Genomic DNA, 18,568 nt, shown 5'->3' with positions numbered 1-18,568 from the left:
GAAAACGTGACTTATTCACAAAATGCCTTCAATTTTGATACAGACCAAAACAGATTTGCAATCACTAAGAATCATTACTAATCATTAGTTACTAGAAAATTATTTTCTTACATCCCAATTGGTGACTTAAGCCGTTTAGGGCTCCCAGGCATTATAGCTAGTGGTAGGTTAGGTCTTCTTTCACATGACCTTGACCTTCTGGGATGCCAATATGTACTTGAGATACGAGTACTTCGGTCACTGATATGAGTATTCGGATCCCGTGATTTTGATCGCCGGTACGTTGATCGTTTTTCGTGGGAACCCGTCATGCGTTCTCTTGAATGTGACCGTCTTTCTCTTGACCATCTTGTTGGCTCTTTAGATCTAGACCTTTAAAGAGGAAGTGACTTTCATACAAAAAGGACATTACTGGCTGTTGATAAGGGCGACAATAACTAAGTATTGGCTGTTGATAAGGGCGACAATAACTAAGTATAATATAATGGATGAATGAATGAAACATAATTTTATTCGAAATACAAATAATAATGCTTTAATTACCTATACTGCAAAACGTAATTCAAGACCAAAAAAAGTAAGACAATGTTGCCACTGCAATAATTTGTTTGTAAAATAGTAAATTAATTTTGATAAATAATCACGCTAAGATAATTTATTTATTAGTAATTTTACTCCCGCAATTTAAAAAAGTACTTTTATTTACTTATTTTTACATAAATACAAGACGCGCTAGTAAAAAAGTGGCAACATTTCTTACTTTTTTGGTCTTGAATTACGTTTTGCAGTTTAACGACAATAAAGACTCCGTCACACAGGCGCGTTTTCCGGGTGGGGCGTGAGCGTTTTATATGTAAAAGCGGCGCGCCCCGCTCACGCGCCGCCCGCAAAACACGCCTGTGTGACGGACGGAGTCTTAACGTAACTTTCAAAACGACAGGTACATTATTATTATTATTATTTGTACTCCATTTTGGATTTCACGGGCCTATAAATCCTGGTCTTTTGATAGGCTTGCGTGGGGATATAGATCCAACACGTAGAGGCCCCTTGGAGAGCTTTAATGTCATGTAGAACGTCTACTGGAACCCGTTCACAGGTGCAACAATAGACACCCATGAACCGGTCTCAGCAGGCATTGGGACTATTGTAGAAAAAGTGAACAGTATACCGGTCATTAGATTGAAGTTTGGATGGGCAATGAGACTGGGCTATTTTCGAGAGGTCAGACACCTGCCATAACAAAGTTTTCACAAGTTATCGAGGCAGGCGGTGACTTGCCGCTGATTACATCATTATAAGCCTATACGGTGTTCCACTGCTGGGCAAAGGCCTCCCCCTTGGTTTCCATTCGTCTCGATTTTGGGCAATCTCCGGCCAGTCGTTAAGATATGCGTCCAGGTCGTCCCGCCATCTCCGTCTGTGCCTACCACATCCTCGCCCGTCTTGCGGCACCTATACCGTGGTTATTTTGGCCCACCTCTGTGGGTGCATGCGGCAGACATGGCCGGCCCAAACCCATTTTAGACAGGTACATGGTACATGTGTTTATTTTATTTAGTTCTCCTTATAGTGGATTATCGAACATTTTGGGATAAATAAAAATAACTTACTAACCTTTGCGTTCTATAATATCGTTCTCTCGATGTAGACCTTAGGTTTCTATAAGCTCTTTCCCTCGAACAAGACCTTAGGTTTCTATAAGCTCTTTCCCTCGAACAAGACCTCCGGCGTAAATGGCCCCGTTCGTTAGACCTTGACCAACGCTCTTTCGATCGTGACCTTCCATCTCTCGATGCCCTTCGTTCTTTTGACGTAGATCGGAGGTTTCTGTAATTTCTCTCCCGTGAGGATCTGTTATTTTTATGACGCCCTTCGTATGACCGCGTTATTTGTTCTTTTGAGCTTTCTCTGTGAACCGACTCTCTTGATCTAGATCTTCGGTCTCTACGAATTCTTCTGTTTCGGGAAGATCGACTGTCATCCTGACGCTCTTTTGACCTTGACCTCTGTCTAGACCCTTTTCGAGAGCCTGGGTCTTTATACTCTCTTGAACCGGATTTTTGATCTCTGGTCCGCTTTTCATATGACATTGACCTATCTTTAGAGCGTGACCTATGATCACTTCTTTTTGCTCGCTCTTCGTCGTGCCACTCGATTTGTGGTAATATTGATTCACGGTCTTTAGATCTCGAAGAAAAAGCAAATTACAATTTAATATCAACTCAAAATGATAAGACAATATTTTAGATTAGTATTTCTGAAATGCTTATTGTGTCTCTCTAGAATTTATCTGAAGTACTGAACTTCATACTGAATTGTTATACTTGTGGGCATTGGCATTTGAGAGTATTACTGAATCGCAATTAGAAAGGGATTGGGATAGCTGTCAATCCATATTGATTTTGACGTAAGTGTATGGAAATCTGTTATTTCTAATGTTATAACTACCCGAAAATGTACAAATTATTTGTTTACTTTTATTTAAGTACCTATAGATTCAGAGTATAGTCTAGTCTAATAGAATAAAAAATATGAAAATCTTACGATCTGCGTCTTGAATCATGGTGAACTCTCTCTCGTGACCTTGACCTGTACCTAGAGTTGGAGCGTCGGTCCCGCGATCGAGAACGCGAGCGTTTGGAAGATGACGCTTCACTTTCATCATATGCATGCTGGAATATCAATGAATACTTCAACAATACAAAAAAGTTTAAGCTCCGAGGCATACTGGAAGTTTTTCGCATACTCTAATGTACGGTGGTTACTTACAAATGGATTTTTCTAAGCTTAGCCTTTATAGCACAAATATCGTAACTGTGAGACTATTGGTAATTGTAGTCATTTTATTACACTAATATCTGCATGACTGGCGGTTTATACGAAATTGTATTGGCGCAGTAACTATAGGTTGATGATGTGTTAGGGCCCCCCCACATCTGGCATCTGGCGTCTTTCGAGCGTCGGCGTCTGTCGGCGTCTGATCAGCGCTATGGAAAATGACGTCGTTGCGCAGTTGCGTCGACGCTGCGTCGACGTTTCGTCGAGCAGCGGCCATAGAATTGTAGACGCCGACGCTCGAAAGACGCCAGATGTGGGGGGGGGGGGCCTTACTGGTACATGATATTTCAATGAATATTATGTGTTCCGTACTCCACATCGGATATCTTCATTGAGAGAGTAACGCGATCGTTGACCAATGATGCCGCTAGCGTCTATGTAGTCGCTCCGCCCCACGCCGTGACGTAGTTCCGCTTCCACTTCCTGCGAACCGTTGCTCGCTTCCCGCCACTCGCCACCGCCATGTCATTGTTTCGTCGACCGTCTTGACCGATGGTCCGCAAATATTTTTTGCGTATATTTTTGCAGCATGGTGCTTTAACATTTCCGATCCAAAGCTCGGTCGATTAAAATAGTGAGATATGGCAGAGATCGCCACTATTAGTCTTTTGGCGGTCTCGCGATCGAAGCCATCGAACGGTGCTTTTCGATTCTACCCACTTTTTTCTTGCTAAATTAATTTTCACATTCCATGCTGCTAAAATCGTTACCGATAACTCGCATTTTCGAGATCGAAGTAGGAAGTGCGTCAGTGGTTTTTGTTAACAAGTGGTAACAAGTCGCTCCGCATCGGAGAGGGAACGCGCGGTCATCGTGCCTGCGGCGGCGGGGGCGGCGCGGCGGCGGACGGCCTGCGCGCGCCGCTGCCGGGTGCCGCGCTTCGCTGATAAGGAGGTTTGGATTGTCTCGAACCATCCGGTGAGCCAGTTTAAGATATTCTAGAAGTTACTTCGTCACTCGCGGAGGGTTCTCAGGCAGTAGCCTGGGAGTACCTCGTGTTGTTAGTTGCGGCGCGACCGGGGCGCCCCGTCCCCCGGCGCGGGGGCGTGTGCGGGGGCGCGGGCCGCCGCGTCTTCTGCTGTCGTCCAAGGTGACTCCGAGACACCGCGACGCTGCGGGCCACGGTGGGCGCCTCCAGTCCGCAGGACTCGGAGAGACGTCACACGCCCGCTCCTGTTACTGCAGTCGCGGTGCGGACGCCTCCAGTCCGCGGGACTCCGAGAGACGTCACACGCCCGCTCCTGTTGCTGCAGTCGCGGTGCGGACGCCTCCAGTCCGCGGGACTCCGAGAGACGTCACACGCCCGCTCCTGTTGCTGCAGTCGCGGTGCGGACGCCTCCAGTCCGCGGGACTCCGAGAGACGTCACACGCCCGCTCCTGTTGCTGCAGTCGCGGTGCGGACGCCTCCAGTCCGCGGGACCCCGAGAGACGTCACACGCCCGCTCCTGTTGCTGCAGTCGCGGTGCGGACGCCTCCAGTCCGCGGGACTCCGAGAGACGTCACACGCCCGCTCCTGTTGCTGCAGTCGCGGTGCGGACGCCTCCAGTCCGCGGGACTCCGAGAGACGTCACACGCCCGCTCCTGTTGCTGCAGTCGCGGTGCGGACGCCTCCAGTCCGCGGGACTCCGAGAGACGTCACACGCCCGCTCCTGTTGCTGCAGTCGCGGTGCGGACGCCTCCAGTCCGCGGGACTCCGAAAGGCGTCACACGCCCGCTCCTGTTGCTGCAGTCGCGGTGCGGACGCCTCCAGTCCGCGGGACTCCGAGAGACGTCACAGGCCCGCTCCTGTTGCTGCAGTCACGGTGCGGACGCCTCCAGTCCGCGGGATTCCGCGAGACGTTACACGCCCGCTCCTATTGCTGCAGTTGCGGTGCGGACGCTTCCAGTCCAGCGGGACTCCGAGAGATCCGCGTGGCTCTGCGAGACGTCACACGCCCGCTCCTGCAGCTGCGGGCGCATCGCGGGTGGATCGCGCCAAGGTGAAGGCGGACCGCTTCTGCGTCCCGACTGCTCGAGCGGAAGGAAGGTAAGTTACGTGTAAGCAGTGGAAATGCTACGAGTACAGCGACGATCGCCGCGTTGGTTGCCGCCCGTCATGACGTCGCTGGTGACCTACGCGCCGGTGGTGGCCACCACGATGGCACCGCCGAGGGCAACAGCGTCGCCGTGATGATGTGTGCAGCTACGAGCCTAGCCATCGGCGCCTCCCGTGCCGGTAACGTCCGTCACGCGCACCGGCGCCTGTCGAGCTGGCCGCCACGACGGCGCCTCTCGCACCTGAGCCTGGCGACGGTGGCCGCCATGATGGCGCCGCCCGCTCGATGACGCCGCCTGCCCCCCGAGCTGGCCGCCACGATGGCGCCTCTCGCATTACGCATCGACGCGGCGGCGGCGGCTGCCACAATGGCGCTGCCCGCCACGATGGCACCACCACCTGCGCACTGGCGCCTCTCGAGCTGGCCGCCACGATGGCGCCTCTCGCCTCACAGCAGTGCCTCCCAGACCAGCCAGCCAGACGGCGACCGCCTCATGCACCGGTGCCTCCCGAGCTGGCCGCCACGATGGCGCCTCTCGCCTCACGCACCGGCGCCTCCCGAGCCGGTGGCGGCGGCCGCCACGATGGAGCCGCCCGCCTCACGCGACAACGCCTCTAGAGCGGGCCGCCACTATGGGTCCTCGCCTCACGCACCAGCGCTTCCCTAGCTTCACGCACCGGCGCCTCCCGAGCGGCGGCGGTTGCCACAATCACGCCGATGCTGTCCACCGATGCTGCAACTACGACGATGTCGTCCCTTGCTCGCTGGGCGCCACAGTATCAGTTTTGTCCTGTCCACATGGTTCCATTGAGGTACGCAGGCGCCTATAGCTATGGTGCAGGTATAGGTATGGTATGGTACAGCACGAACAGACCGCTAAGCCTAACCGCTAAGTCTTGGTTTCGGTTAAAGAATCCTCCGGCGACGGCAGACAAGGTCGTAAAGAGCCCCGTCCGAGCGCGGCTCGACTGCCCGGAGTTGAAAGCGGTAAGATATGTCGATACTCAGAGGAAAATACGTCGTGTTCCCGGGCTTCATAAAGGTGCTGATCGACTTCGCTGTGTCGCTTCGAAGTTCCTACGACTTCTCGAGGCCATGGAGTGGTCCAACCGGAGAACAGCTAGCGACAAGGCCCTGTGCGACCGCTCGAAACCGAGGTGAAAGGCATCGAAAAGGTCTGCAGACTTCACATAATTATCTCTGCTTGCTCGCGCTCTCCAGCTTAAGTTCCGTCTTACAAAGACGAACTCGTGCGAAAAGCCATAATAAACAAAATGGGACAAATAAACCCGCTGCGCCTGAACAAGCTTGAGTTTCCGGTGCTAAGAGAAAGGGGCCAGGAGGACTCCAGCAGTTTCCATCTGTCTGTATTCGACTTTATCGAAACAGTTTTGTTACGCAAAGCGCCAAAATCGATTTTAGACTTGATTTCATCAGTTCGATTTCCTTAAAAGCATGCTACTAACTCGATGCCCTATACTAACTCGATATAGGGTGTCTCTTCGGATAAAGCGAATTAGACCATCACGCTCCTAGACATCACGTGGGACACGCGGCACAACACACCGATTGAAAGTTTTCTTTTTCACGACATACAGGCCTGCCTTGCTGCAGAGTTTCTCGCAGAAATGAGACTCAATGCCTTCTGTTCAGTCTCAAATTCGCAAACTTTAGTTCATGGAGGAAGGTGAAGCCTTCGCAGTCCCCAGCAACACGGAGCTGCCGAAAGCCTCGCACCACTTTCTTCCTCATCTTATGCAAGCAGTCCGTTACAATCTCCAATATTGGTAGACAATGTACGAGGTAAGGCCCTTTCAGCGAAGAGTAACCGTTAACGGGCCGCATCTGCAGCGCTGACGACAGAAGTGTAAACATACAACCGCACCGGTACAGTATACATAAAACGACGGCGACACTACATCCCTTCCGTTACTACGGCTGTCGCAAAAAACTGCTGATGCCAGCAGATCGTCTACAGGTCGCGCTGGTTGCTTGCTACTTGGCAGGTCGGTACAACCCCCGAGGGCAACGGTTTATCAAGAAGTCACTGCGCGCCCGAGTGGCAGCTGCGCCCAGCAGCCGCCGAGACTGTCTTCACCTGACAGGCGCCTTGTTGGCCGGCCTCCGCTTTCGAGAGCCCTCGCACTGTGCCACGGTATTTCTTAACAGACTCATTGAACTGCTACCACGACCTTTGACAGCTGCCTGTAAGACTTGGCATGGATGTCTCCACCTCCCAGCCTAGTCTGTGTACTGCGACGGCGTGATAAGGAGTCTTAAAGCAGCTGTGGTAAGCTTGCAATTTACTGGCGGTCCTAGTGAACACAACGTCAGACCGCCCTCCCTTACGAGTCAACGACCTTAAGAATGAGGCGTAGCTCCTGTCAGATAGGACGCTCCAACACCGAGCTGGCGAGATCAGGAGTGACATCCACTACTGGCGTGACTGGCGCATGCATATAACATGCCAAGGTCTAACGCTACGTAGCGAACGAAACGCAACTGTCACTGTCTCACTAATATGGAAGAACCGGATATTCCCGATTCCGGTACTGTGTTTGTATAGAAAACAGTAACGGGAGCCCCTAGATCGTCCCCTTGTCTAGGCTGCATGTACGGCCACAATGTAGAAACGGTCTTTATGGTGCATCAAAAATAAGATCAACTGCCAGGTACCTCTATCCAGTGAAGTAGCGAGCTATCTCAGACGTCTATTTCTATTATCCATGTTAGCTTTCAGAACGATACTCGTTCATAAGCCTCTCACAAGTGCTGTGTATGAACCACTATCGGACACTATGCCTTCTTCCAACGCCATTAATAGCGAGACCAGCGCCTCCCAAAGCACCAGCTTGGGACGCGAGACATCTACTTGCCCTAATTTAAATAGCCCTACAACGTTAGGTACGTTAGAAGAAGTACGATAGAATAGCTGCCGCACTTTTGCTGTTAGCATCAGGCCGCAGGGTCAATGACCTTACTCTACTACACTGTAGCCCGGGCAATTACATAGATAACTTTAACGCTATTATTTTGTGTCCGAAATTCGGCTCTAAACCAGATAACGTGTCTTACCGACTGAACTCTTAGAAGCTCCGGAATAAAGTATCAGTAGGTAGTCTGGGTACGTCACCTTGCGAGAATTACACAAAATGTTAGGGGACACTTCGCTTATTTCTTTCAGCCACAGTCTCATCCAAGCCGGCCTCGCCTACGATTGCTTTTGATCCACGATGTACTTAATAACTAAATTGGCTGGAAAGCTATTCACTTAGCGATATTTTCGCTTATGTTAATTGGGAACATGACTCGCCGAGATTCTGCGGATCGGATGCGATTTCGAATGAGAATTCTCTTAAACCAGTTTAACGTCAGATTCGAACCTGAGATTACAATTTCAATTCTCAATTTCCTGTAATTCACATTATAACGAGTCACTGTGATTTCATGGGTTGCAATATGGTGTATACATATTTATTCTTTCTCTGAGTTCTATGACAGTAGGTGTAGCCCTATCGCTTGCGCGCCCGCTAACTCGCCACCAGGAGATAATAAACAGGTCTCAATGAAGATATCCGATGTGGAGTACGGAACACATAATATAAAAATTTTACCTTCCAATAAAATTATTATTATGTTTCCTATCCACATCGGATATCTGAGTAATGCCTTCCTGGCAGGCTACTAGGCTACTTTTATGCCGACTGTACTTCTCCTCAACAATGACATGGCGGTGGCGAGTGGCGGGAAGCGAGCAACGGTTCGCAGGAAGTGGAAGCGGAACTACGTCACGGCGTGGGGCGGAGCGACTACATAAACGCTAGCGGCATCATTGGTCAACGATCGCGTTACTCTCTCAATGAAGATATCCGATGTGGATAGGAAACATAATAATAATTTTATTGGAAGGTAAAATTTTTATATTATAAATTATAATTTATCAAAAACATATTTACTTATTATTAATGCCTTCATACCATGAAGTTAAAAATTAATAGAATTAGTTTATTAGATGGTTAGATATGAGTGATCATGAATATATCAGTAATATTATTTAACCAAATGACCGATGAAGGGAGCTACATGTATTATTAAATTATTGAAAAGTTAATGTCCTCAGGTGTAAAGTTGTCGAAATTCCAATTTCCAAGCAGATGTTGCAGCAATGAAGCTTGTCCAAGAGAATTATTTAAATGACTATTTACCTCAATATACTGGTAAAGTTGCTCCATCCACGGCCAGGAAGGAATCTCATACTGACAGAAAGAACTAACCATACTACCATATTCCCGCTTCAGTCTCCTTTTCTCTCTTAGTATTTCTTTCTCTTTTTCTATTACTAGCTGCTGTTTTTTCAACAAATCAAGTTGGGCCTGAAAAACAAAGAGTTGGGCATTATATTTTGTACTATCTTAATCATGTGATAACTAAACCTTAGATACCAACTCAGATCCTTTAGTATAAGAAAGAAAAGTGTAACTAATAGTATAAGATATACCTACATTATTTAATCATGTAATGTTTTCCTACCTAAATATACCTAAATACCTACCTACACCTAAACCTTACCTTATACCTAAATATACAGACTTATAGATGAAGGGCAGCGTTCAAGTATTACGTAACGCAATTTTTGGACATTTTTGAGACTTTTCCCCCCATGTAACGCGCCGTAACGTTTTTCTGTACCCCCTCCCCCTAGTAAAACGTTACATAACCATCAAGTGACAATTTTTTTACCTAAAGGCCACAATTATGTGGCGTAAAGTACCGGAAAGTCGCTAAAATACCTTTGTTATTGTTTTAATCGCGTTATTATTATTAATTAACATTTGAAATGTCTTGTTTTTAAAAGCAAGAAATTTCTAATGTTCTTTTTTTCTTTTTTTGTAATCATACATTTATTACGTCGTTTTCCTGACTTGGCCCTGTCCTTACACAAATTTTTGCTTTATTCGCCATTGTTCTTCTCATGCATTCTCCTATTTTAGCGTTTTACTAAAATAAAATAACAAATTTAATTTTTAATAATTTATTTTTACCTTTAGCAATGCAATTACAAACATAAACCTACTTAACTGAAATAGAATACATTTGTCAAAATATAATCGTATTAAAGAATACGATCGAACGAAAACGAAAACATTTAAAATAAAATCAGCCATAATTAAAATAAGTAGATGGTAAAAAAAAAACAATTCAAGTGGAGTTACTGCTCCTCTGTCCACGGGTTTGCCAGCCATTCAGATTCTTTCATTACTGGCATCCGGAGAGTAGACGAAGAGGGTTCCGGAATTGTTAACCCGCTTGCATCAACTTCGTCTTCGTCGAGCCAATCAGCATCCTCAGACGATGTTTCACAGCGGCGCACAATGCAGAGAAGCTCATTTGCCCTTCTTGCAGCAAGTCGCTGTGGCCGTACTCGACTTTCACGGCGGTCTTGGGCAGTCTTGCCATGCATGCAACGATTGTGCAGTTGCACACTCTTGTGGGATGTGAAATAAATCCCACAGGTTGCACATATTCGGTTCTTTAGGCCGCGGTTTGTACTGATGGGCAAAAAAAATCGTAAGGCATCTGCTTAAACCCTTCTAGAGAAGGCGACAGATCAACAGACAACCTCACAAGAAGTGGCGAAAACTTGCATGATCCTTTATCTATCAGACTAGGTACCACGAGTTTGTTTGCGGTTTGAAGGATTGGGCAGGGTGGCGGCAGGAAACTTTTTGGAAAGACAGATTTTAATGCACTCCTCAAGCGGGAACAGCAGGATTCATCCGCGCATTTCATAACTTGCAAGAAATATTGCGATTCACGGACGTGAGCGCTATACCACGCCATATTAGGTCCTGCTGGATCCTGCAAGCTATGTTCAGGGTTTCTATATTCCGCCGAAACATCGTAGTTGTCAATTTTAATTTCCCTCCAGACCTTAGCAAGAGTCTCCCCAGCGTGTTGAAAATTGCGTTTTTCCAAATCATGTTGTCGAGATGAGAACCAAAATGTTCATGCAGCAGGATAACGCCTGACAGTCGTTTGCTGAGGGGGGCCATGCGTCGTTCATCTCGGTTGTATGCACTCCCCCCAGGAGCATTAGTCGCTATGAACATGGCATCCAGGTTGTATTTTTTGAAGTGTTGAATGGCAAAGTTCTTGACTTTCCGATAACGCGGGTTTTCGTCCGGCCCACCATCTACAAAAACGATGATCACTGGCTTCACGGTGTTCGATTCTGTCATCATTAAGGGTTTGAATGCAGACACTGATAAAAGTCATTCGAAATCATAAGCATGGGTGTTCGCTGTGGAGGATGCGTGTTTCCCACTCCTTGTAGATATGTGTGTCGGCCCGCTGTAACCAACAGCTTCTTCCTTACCGAAACCGTCAAAATCCACGTTCACGCCGGGGTATACTGAAGGAATAAGTTTGTGTCGCTCTGCTACGACCCAGTCATGGTCAGGTAAAAGTACTCTGTATTCCATAAGCATTAAAAGTGGACTATGACTTTTCACTGCCGGTAAACCTCTTGGTACACGGGCCTTATCGTCTTGAGAAAGAACAAATACTTTCTGCGGTCCCAGAAGCGACGCGAGAGACTCCAAGGACCTGATTGTAGCAGTGCAGAATTCAATATCCTCGTGCTTTTTGTGCATCTCGGTCTGTGGTCTTGCTAACTTTACGGGGACGGTGCGTACGTGCCTCCTTCCCTCTTGAGTATCAGAAGCGCGTGGAAGTAAATGAAGATACGTGCCGCTTCGAAAAATTTGGAATCCCATCGACAACAGCCTCTCATGCAGATCGGACAGAGTAAGACAACTTCTTATCATTTCTGTTCGGCGGCGTTCATCAGCAGCGCTGTCATGAATGGCAATGTTAATTATGGTCTCTAGGAGAGCAGGTTGCGAGTTAACCAAAGGGAGCTGCCCAGGGCCAGATCGAGGTTTTACTGCAGAAGGATTGTTTTTCTGACGTTCAGCTTTCTCAAGTTTTTCTTTGGCTCGAAATTTTGTTGCTCACTTGGCACTGTCTCTTTTCTTCTTTTAACATTTTTGTTCTTCTTTCAATTCTTTCATTAGTTTTTTTATTTCTTCGTGAACTTCATCTTTGGCTATACCAGTGTCTCTTGCTTCAGTAAGAACATTTATTATCTGTTGAAGTAGGCTAATTTTCTTCATAAGAGTTTCTTGAGAAGTTTGGAACATTTGTATTGATGTCTGAAACAATCGAAATCGTGTGTGGTTCCGTAGACGGGATGTCCATGTTGTCTAAAGTTTTCTCATTAATAGTCTTACTTCGCTCAACGTGGGTAGTGCTCTCTCTTCCACCGACTCCGACAATCGATCCCATAAGGAGATATTATGGCTCAATGAGAGGTGTTTTGACACAATTAAGGAATATTTTAATAATGAGCATGAAATGATATAGTTCTGTATCTACTTTCTAAATTATTGTTGTTTATTGATAATTTACCCCCTTATTCATAAGCGTTTACTAAAGTTGACAAGCCGATAATAATCGTTTGTCCCTATCCATCATACCGATACGTCGGAAAGGGACAAACAATTATTATCGGCTTGCCAATTTTAGTAATCGTTTATGAATAAGGGGGTTAATAATTATAGCTAATATTAGGTTAAATTCTAATTAATTTTGCATGAAATTTGACACCATGATATAAAAAGTACATCCTTAATTTGCACGCCTTACCTCAGGCTGAATACTATAACTGTAGATACCTATTTTTAAGACCTTGTAAAACTACTTGTTTGTTCATGCAAATAAACAAATATTATTACTCCCGATAGCAGATTTATTTATAGGATTCCCTTAACTATGTATGCTCAATGATTTATACTACACATATTGTTTATATAAACATCCAGACCTAGAAAACTGTACTGAAAAAGTGCACATACGCACCTGTTTTTGCTGAAGAGTACGCGAAGTCCATGGGACATTGGGCCCTGCTGATGTTGCTGGCGTGTTTGATGTCTTCATATGTAGCTAAAAATATATAAGTTATGACCAGTTATTTTATGAACAATTTAGGTTTGTAATTATTATTACATTTTAACAGTACTTACCTGAGTAAAATAACTAAGCATTGTTGCTTTCTTCTTCGTGGCCTTCACCTTGAACTCTCGTATAACATCATTTATATGTTCTATAAACTTTTCTTTATTTTTTAATTGTTCTTTAGCCGTTTTCCAGATTTCATTAGTATTTTTTTGGCATAGTTGCGCTGGCAAGTCAGCATGAGAGATTTTATATGCCAAAAACAACTGATGGTACAAATCTCCCTCTTTTGAGGACATAAAGTACTCTCTTTAACAATGATATGAACTCAATTTAATATCACTCACTACGGCAATCAGCTTCGGCGTATTACGCAGCACTCGAATACTGACAATAAAACAATAGTCGGTAGAGTGCTTGAAGCACTCGGGGAATCCCCGTAAAATATAAACGAAAAGGGTTGCCAACTTGGGAGAAAAAATACGTACTGTTCAATCGGGAATCCCCCGTAAAAAATAAACGAAAAGGGTTGCCAACTTGGGAGATTTTAATTCCCTAGTTTTTTAATTAACCCTTCCGACCAATCATCTTTCATACCACAATAATTACTATTGTGATGAGAGAAAATCTTACAAATAGAAAACATAACACAATACAACAGTGTATTTTGAATATAAAAATAAATAAATAAATATTAGGGGACAATCTTACACAAATCGAACTAGCCCCACAGTAAGCTCAATAAAGGCTTGTGTTATGGGTACTAAACGACGATATATGTATGTAATAGATATAAATACTTAAATACATAGAAAACAAATACCTCAGGAACAAATATTCGTGCTCATCACACAAATAAATGCCCTTACCGGGATTCGAACCCGGGACCTCTAGCTTCGTAGGCAGGGTGGCTACCCACTAGGCCCGATAAAATATCAATAGAGTCAGTCCATGAAAAGTCTGCAGCGGATTTGATAGCCCACGCAGTGCACATGTTATTTTAAACGTCAAACTTCTATGAAATTATGACGTATAAATGACACTTGCACTGCGTGGGCTATCAAGTCCGCTGCAGACTTTTCTTGGTCCGACTGTATATAATTTCTAATATGGCGATTGGAGTCTACGGAGACAGCCGAAGTATAAACGATGCCATCCGAATTGCGGCATTTTTTGTTACCTACTTTACTGGAGTAATGAGAAAATCTATCACAGCTGTTGATAAATATTTTTTGCTTTTAACATTTAGAGTTTTTTAAAATATATATATTCACTATCCTGTAAAGCAAGCAAGCAATTTTGTGAAGGAAAAAAATTTCAAGTGGTCATTCCATCTGAAATTTTGAGAAAAATCACGTTTTAAAAAATGCGTGTAGGTCAAGAAATGAATGCTCAAAAAACGTTGTAGAGGGAAATGCTAGGAACACAATTTTTTACTCCGTAACTTTGTTTGGACTAGTTAGGAGGTGAACATATCAAAAGTCCCCGGCTGTAGCCCCGCTGCTGGGGGGTAGAGGGGGGTAAGAAGGTCGAATTTTTCGGTTTTTCATTGATATCTTGGAAACTTTGCGTCTTAGCGACATGACTACTAAGACAAACCGAAAGCTGATAAAATTAGTTACAAGTTTATCCAGTCAAGTTTTTCGATATCATGAATAGTTTTTGAGATACCCGCTCTTGAAAGTTTATTTAGGGATTTTAATTTTATCTTGATATCTACGTCAGTGAAGCTGTTAGGCCATGTTTGGTATCATTTTCGTAAAAATCGGGGGTGCTGAATTCATTTATGGTATCACATTGACACTATTCCGAAGTAAAACCAAAATTTAAAAAAAATATTTTTTTTTAAATCCCTCTTCACGCTTAAACTGCTGAACCAATTTCGTTGAAATTTGGTATAGAAATAGTTTCAGTGTCGACACAGAACATAGGATAGTTTTAATAACCAAAAGCATCTTTTGAGGGTGTGAAAAGTGGGGTGGAAGTTTGTATGGGGAGTCAATAACCGCTGAACCGGTTTAGATGAAATTTAGGACGGAATACATCTGTGATTTAGATGAAAATTATACCAAACATGACTTCAAACCTTACCTTGAGCAGTATTAACCTCAGGAATTCAGTTTCGTCGACGAAGTTGAATTCCCCCCATACTCCATGTCACAACTTTAAAGGATGATTATTGAGATAAAAAGTATCTTATGTCCTGTCTTGGGACTCGAAATATCTGTATACCAAATTTCAATGAAATCGGTTGAGCGGTTTAAGCGTGAAGAGGAATTAAAAAAAAATGTATTTGTTTAAAGTTTATATGTTTTTTCTTAGGAATGGTGTCAATGTGATAGCTAAACTGAATTCAGCACCTCCGATTTATACGAAAATGATACCAAACACGGTCTAGCAGCGTCACTAATGTAGATATCAAGATAAAATTGAAAGCCCTAAATAAACTTTTAAGAGCGGATATCTCAAAAACTATTCAAGATATCGAAAAACTTGACTGAATAAAACTTGTAACAAATTTTATCAGGTTTTGGTTTGTCTTAGTAGTCATGTCGCTAAGACGCAAAGTTTCCAAGATATAAGTGAAAAACCGAAAAATGAGACCTTTCCCCCCTCTACCCCCCAGCACCGGGGCTACGGCCGGGGACTTTTGATATGTTCACCTCCTAACTAGTCCAAACAAAGTTACGTAGTCAAAAATTGTGTTCCTAGCATTTCCCTCTATAACTTCTTATTGCTTGGCCTAGTGAGAGAATCTCTCTACGCGACCGTTCTGAAGGGTTAAAAAACAATGTTACGTAACGCGTAGTTCGAACCCCCCCTCCCGCCCCTGTAACGCATCGTAACGTTTTACAAGACCTCCCTCCCCCCAAATTCGTTACGTAATACTTGAACGCTCCCGATGTAGTGCAGGGGACGCCCTATTAGTTACACTTTTCATTCTTATACCTACTAAAGGATCTTTAAAGTCATTGTTTAAGCTGTTACATATTTTATTTATTTTTTATTTTTATTTCAAACAAGTTAAACAGCATGACAGTAAAAATACCAAACCACTGCTAACTTACACACCTCCCAAAAATGCAATATTATTATACCGAACATTCTGCTCACGTGTGAAAGTCAACACCGACATTGTCAAATTCACCCTGTGCAAAATTGCAGGGAGTAAGCCAGAAAAAAAAAACTTAGACAGAAAATTAAAATAAAAAGAAGACAAGCAAAATGTGAGACGCAATACACATTGGACAAAGAAATTGGATAGGAGGAATACCAATCACAGTTACAGAAAGTCATCAACTATGTAGCATCATTTAATTTTTGTATGTCAAGTATTATATCTATCAATAACTATGTTTGTATCTGAGATAAGACAGCATTCTAGAATATCATTAATTATAAAAATTCTTCATAATTTTACAATTTCAAGTTGAATAGCTTGTAATTGTGTGCTAACTTTTTATTGTGATATTGAATTCAATAAGCGCTGGTGGCCTAGCAGTAAGAGCGTGTGACTGCAATCCGGAGGTCGCGGGTTCAAACCCCGGCTCGTACCAATGACTTTTTCGGAACTTATATACGAAATATCATTTGATATTTACTAGTGGCTTTTCAGTGAATGGAAACATCGTGAGGAAACCGGACTAATCCCAATAAGGCCTAGTTTCCCCTCTGGGTTGAATGATCAGATGGCAGTCACTTTCGTAAAAACTAGTGCCTACGTCAAATCATGGGATTAGTTGTCATGCGCACCCCAGGCTCCTATGTGAGCCGTGGCAAAATGCCGGGATAACGCGACGAAGAAGATTGAATTCAATATAAATATGAAAATTAAAAATGTAATTTTCTACAGTTAAAAATTGTAATTTTTAATAAAGAGCAAAGGTAATAGAAATATTACAGAAAAAGAAAATAAACAGTTCTTACATCAAGTTGAGCATTAGCTCTATGGTACATTTCTCCATCCACATTGGGTAGCAATGCCAAAGTCTGCCAGTCGGCTCCATACCAGATTGTACTGCCACTTTCTTCTGGGATGAGGGAATTCTTGCACTGATATTCCTCAGACTTATTGATTTTAGCCCGCAGTGTGTACTGCCGGCCGTCTTTCATTGTGTACTCATAACCCTCTAACTTTCCTTGTGCGACCATAGCATCAAAACTTGATAAAAAGTCTAGAGCTATTTGCCGCTTGTTGGTTTGAGGGTGATTAGGTAAATCGCGTATCTTAAACGTCCCAATCTCATCTGTGTTAAATAAACGATCTAAGTTGCAACTTAGTTCCGTAAGAGTTACCTGTAAGTTAAGGTTAGATTGCCATGAATAGCCAGGAATTATGTGGACCCTCACGCCCCCACACAGACCAACAGCTCCTCGCGCACAAAACGGCCAGTGACGTGCCTCGGCCGAGGAGGCACGCGCGGGGACGTCTAATTATAATTCAAATTAAAGTTTCATAACTTACATATTGAGGCACACCAGACAGTAGCAGAGTTACACGCTGCATCATGACGACTGGTAAAAGGAATTTTTAAACCTTTGCGAAATCTGCAAAGGTAGACAAAGTATTACAAACACTGCATAAACAACAAAAAACTGCATAAACAAAAAAATATCTACTTACACATTGCAAAACAAATTGTGTTTTTGTTTGCTTTATATATTTTTTGAGCTTGAGCTACAGGCAAAACCGCAAAAGCTCAGCGAAGCAAAACCAAAACAAAACACCACATGCGATGCGATTGCGATCAAAGCAAAGGATCAAAGACAAATTATGGGATGGGAAACAGGTTGTATTTTCTTTATAGTTGGTCAAGCAAATCTTGTCAGTAGAAAAACGCGGCAAATTCAAAAAATGTAGGCGCTAAGGGGTTTTTTTTCAATCTTTATATTTATAGAGGGTTTTTACAAATGCCACCCTCATAGCGGCTCTCTAATTAATCTATAACATTCTAACTTTCACTATTTCTAATTAAGGGTTATCGACCCATAGAAAATTTTAATTTCGCGCCTTTTTCTACTGACAAGATGTGTTAGACCAGCATATGTGCTATGCCTTAGTTGTACAGTGTTTTAACCATGAGCTTAAACAATATTGACGACATTTTCGACATTTCCTCTATGACCTATGAATGCCTATGACATACATAGACAAGAAAACGCGTAGGAAACGTCAAGAACAGCCGAATAATTTAAGAATACTTGAAACTTCACAACTTTGACTGTCAACATTAACTTTCTTATTTAGTCGATTAATTTTTCTTCCAAGGTGCTGAGACTGCTGAGCGAAACTAATTTGAGCTTCTTATTATTTTAAGTTTTGCAAAATACTGAATAACATTCGCTAATGGTGCATAGTGTTAAATTAAAACAAATCAAATATGCTGACATAAACGTGATAATGGTGTTTTTATGTCTACTACATCAAATATAGGTCTGTATAAAGTTGCATCGATTTTTTTGTTTATTTCGTTTTATTGAGAGCTACTTTAAATTATTAAGTAAAATAGGAATTGCACATATTTCATTCGATAGATTTATGTGATACAAGGGTAAATTAAAATGCTAGAAGTATATTTATTAATTCATAATAACTCGACTCAAATATCATGATTATTAATCTGCCTATGTAATAAAAGAGGTGAAAACTGTAACATAAAATAAAATCCTTAAAA

At 43.5% G+C, this 18,568-nt stretch overlaps 1 protein-coding gene across 4 annotated transcripts in view; it reads right to left on the bottom strand.

Annotated features, from left to right (window-relative positions):
• The window catches only part of LOC134668900 (uncharacterized), a 30,074-nt gene extending 12,435 nt beyond the window's left edge, over nucleotides 1–17,639 (bottom strand). Inside the window, exons 1-7 of one of the 4 annotated variants that reach the window (XM_063526396.1) lie at nucleotides 17,518–17,639; nucleotides 17,359–17,441; nucleotides 16,821–17,189; nucleotides 9,083–9,250; nucleotides 2,548–2,675; nucleotides 1,618–2,190; nucleotides 112–372 (exon numbers count right to left, since the gene is read on the bottom strand). In XM_063526396.1, the coding sequence (XP_063382466.1) occupies nucleotides 112–372; nucleotides 1,618–2,190; nucleotides 2,548–2,675; nucleotides 9,083–9,250; nucleotides 16,821–17,189; nucleotides 17,359–17,403 (1,544 nt within the window). In that variant the 5' untranslated portion in view covers nucleotides 17,404–17,441; nucleotides 17,518–17,639. Of the gene's footprint in view, nucleotides 1–111; nucleotides 373–1,617; nucleotides 2,676–9,082; nucleotides 9,251–16,820; nucleotides 17,190–17,358; nucleotides 17,442–17,517 lie in introns of those variants that run through there. The other 3 variants (XM_063526397.1, XM_063526398.1, XM_063526399.1) reach the window with 3 other exon arrangements.
• Nucleotides 17,640–18,568: the final 929 nt, after the last annotated feature.

Source organism: Cydia fagiglandana, chromosome 11, assembly GCF_963556715.1.
Source record: "Cydia fagiglandana chromosome 11, ilCydFagi1.1, whole genome shotgun sequence".
Lineage (NCBI taxonomy): Eukaryota > Metazoa > Arthropoda > Insecta > Lepidoptera > Tortricidae > Cydia > Cydia fagiglandana.
Note: the sequence above shows the minus strand (reverse complement) of the source record. Positions and strands in the feature narration are given on the sequence as shown.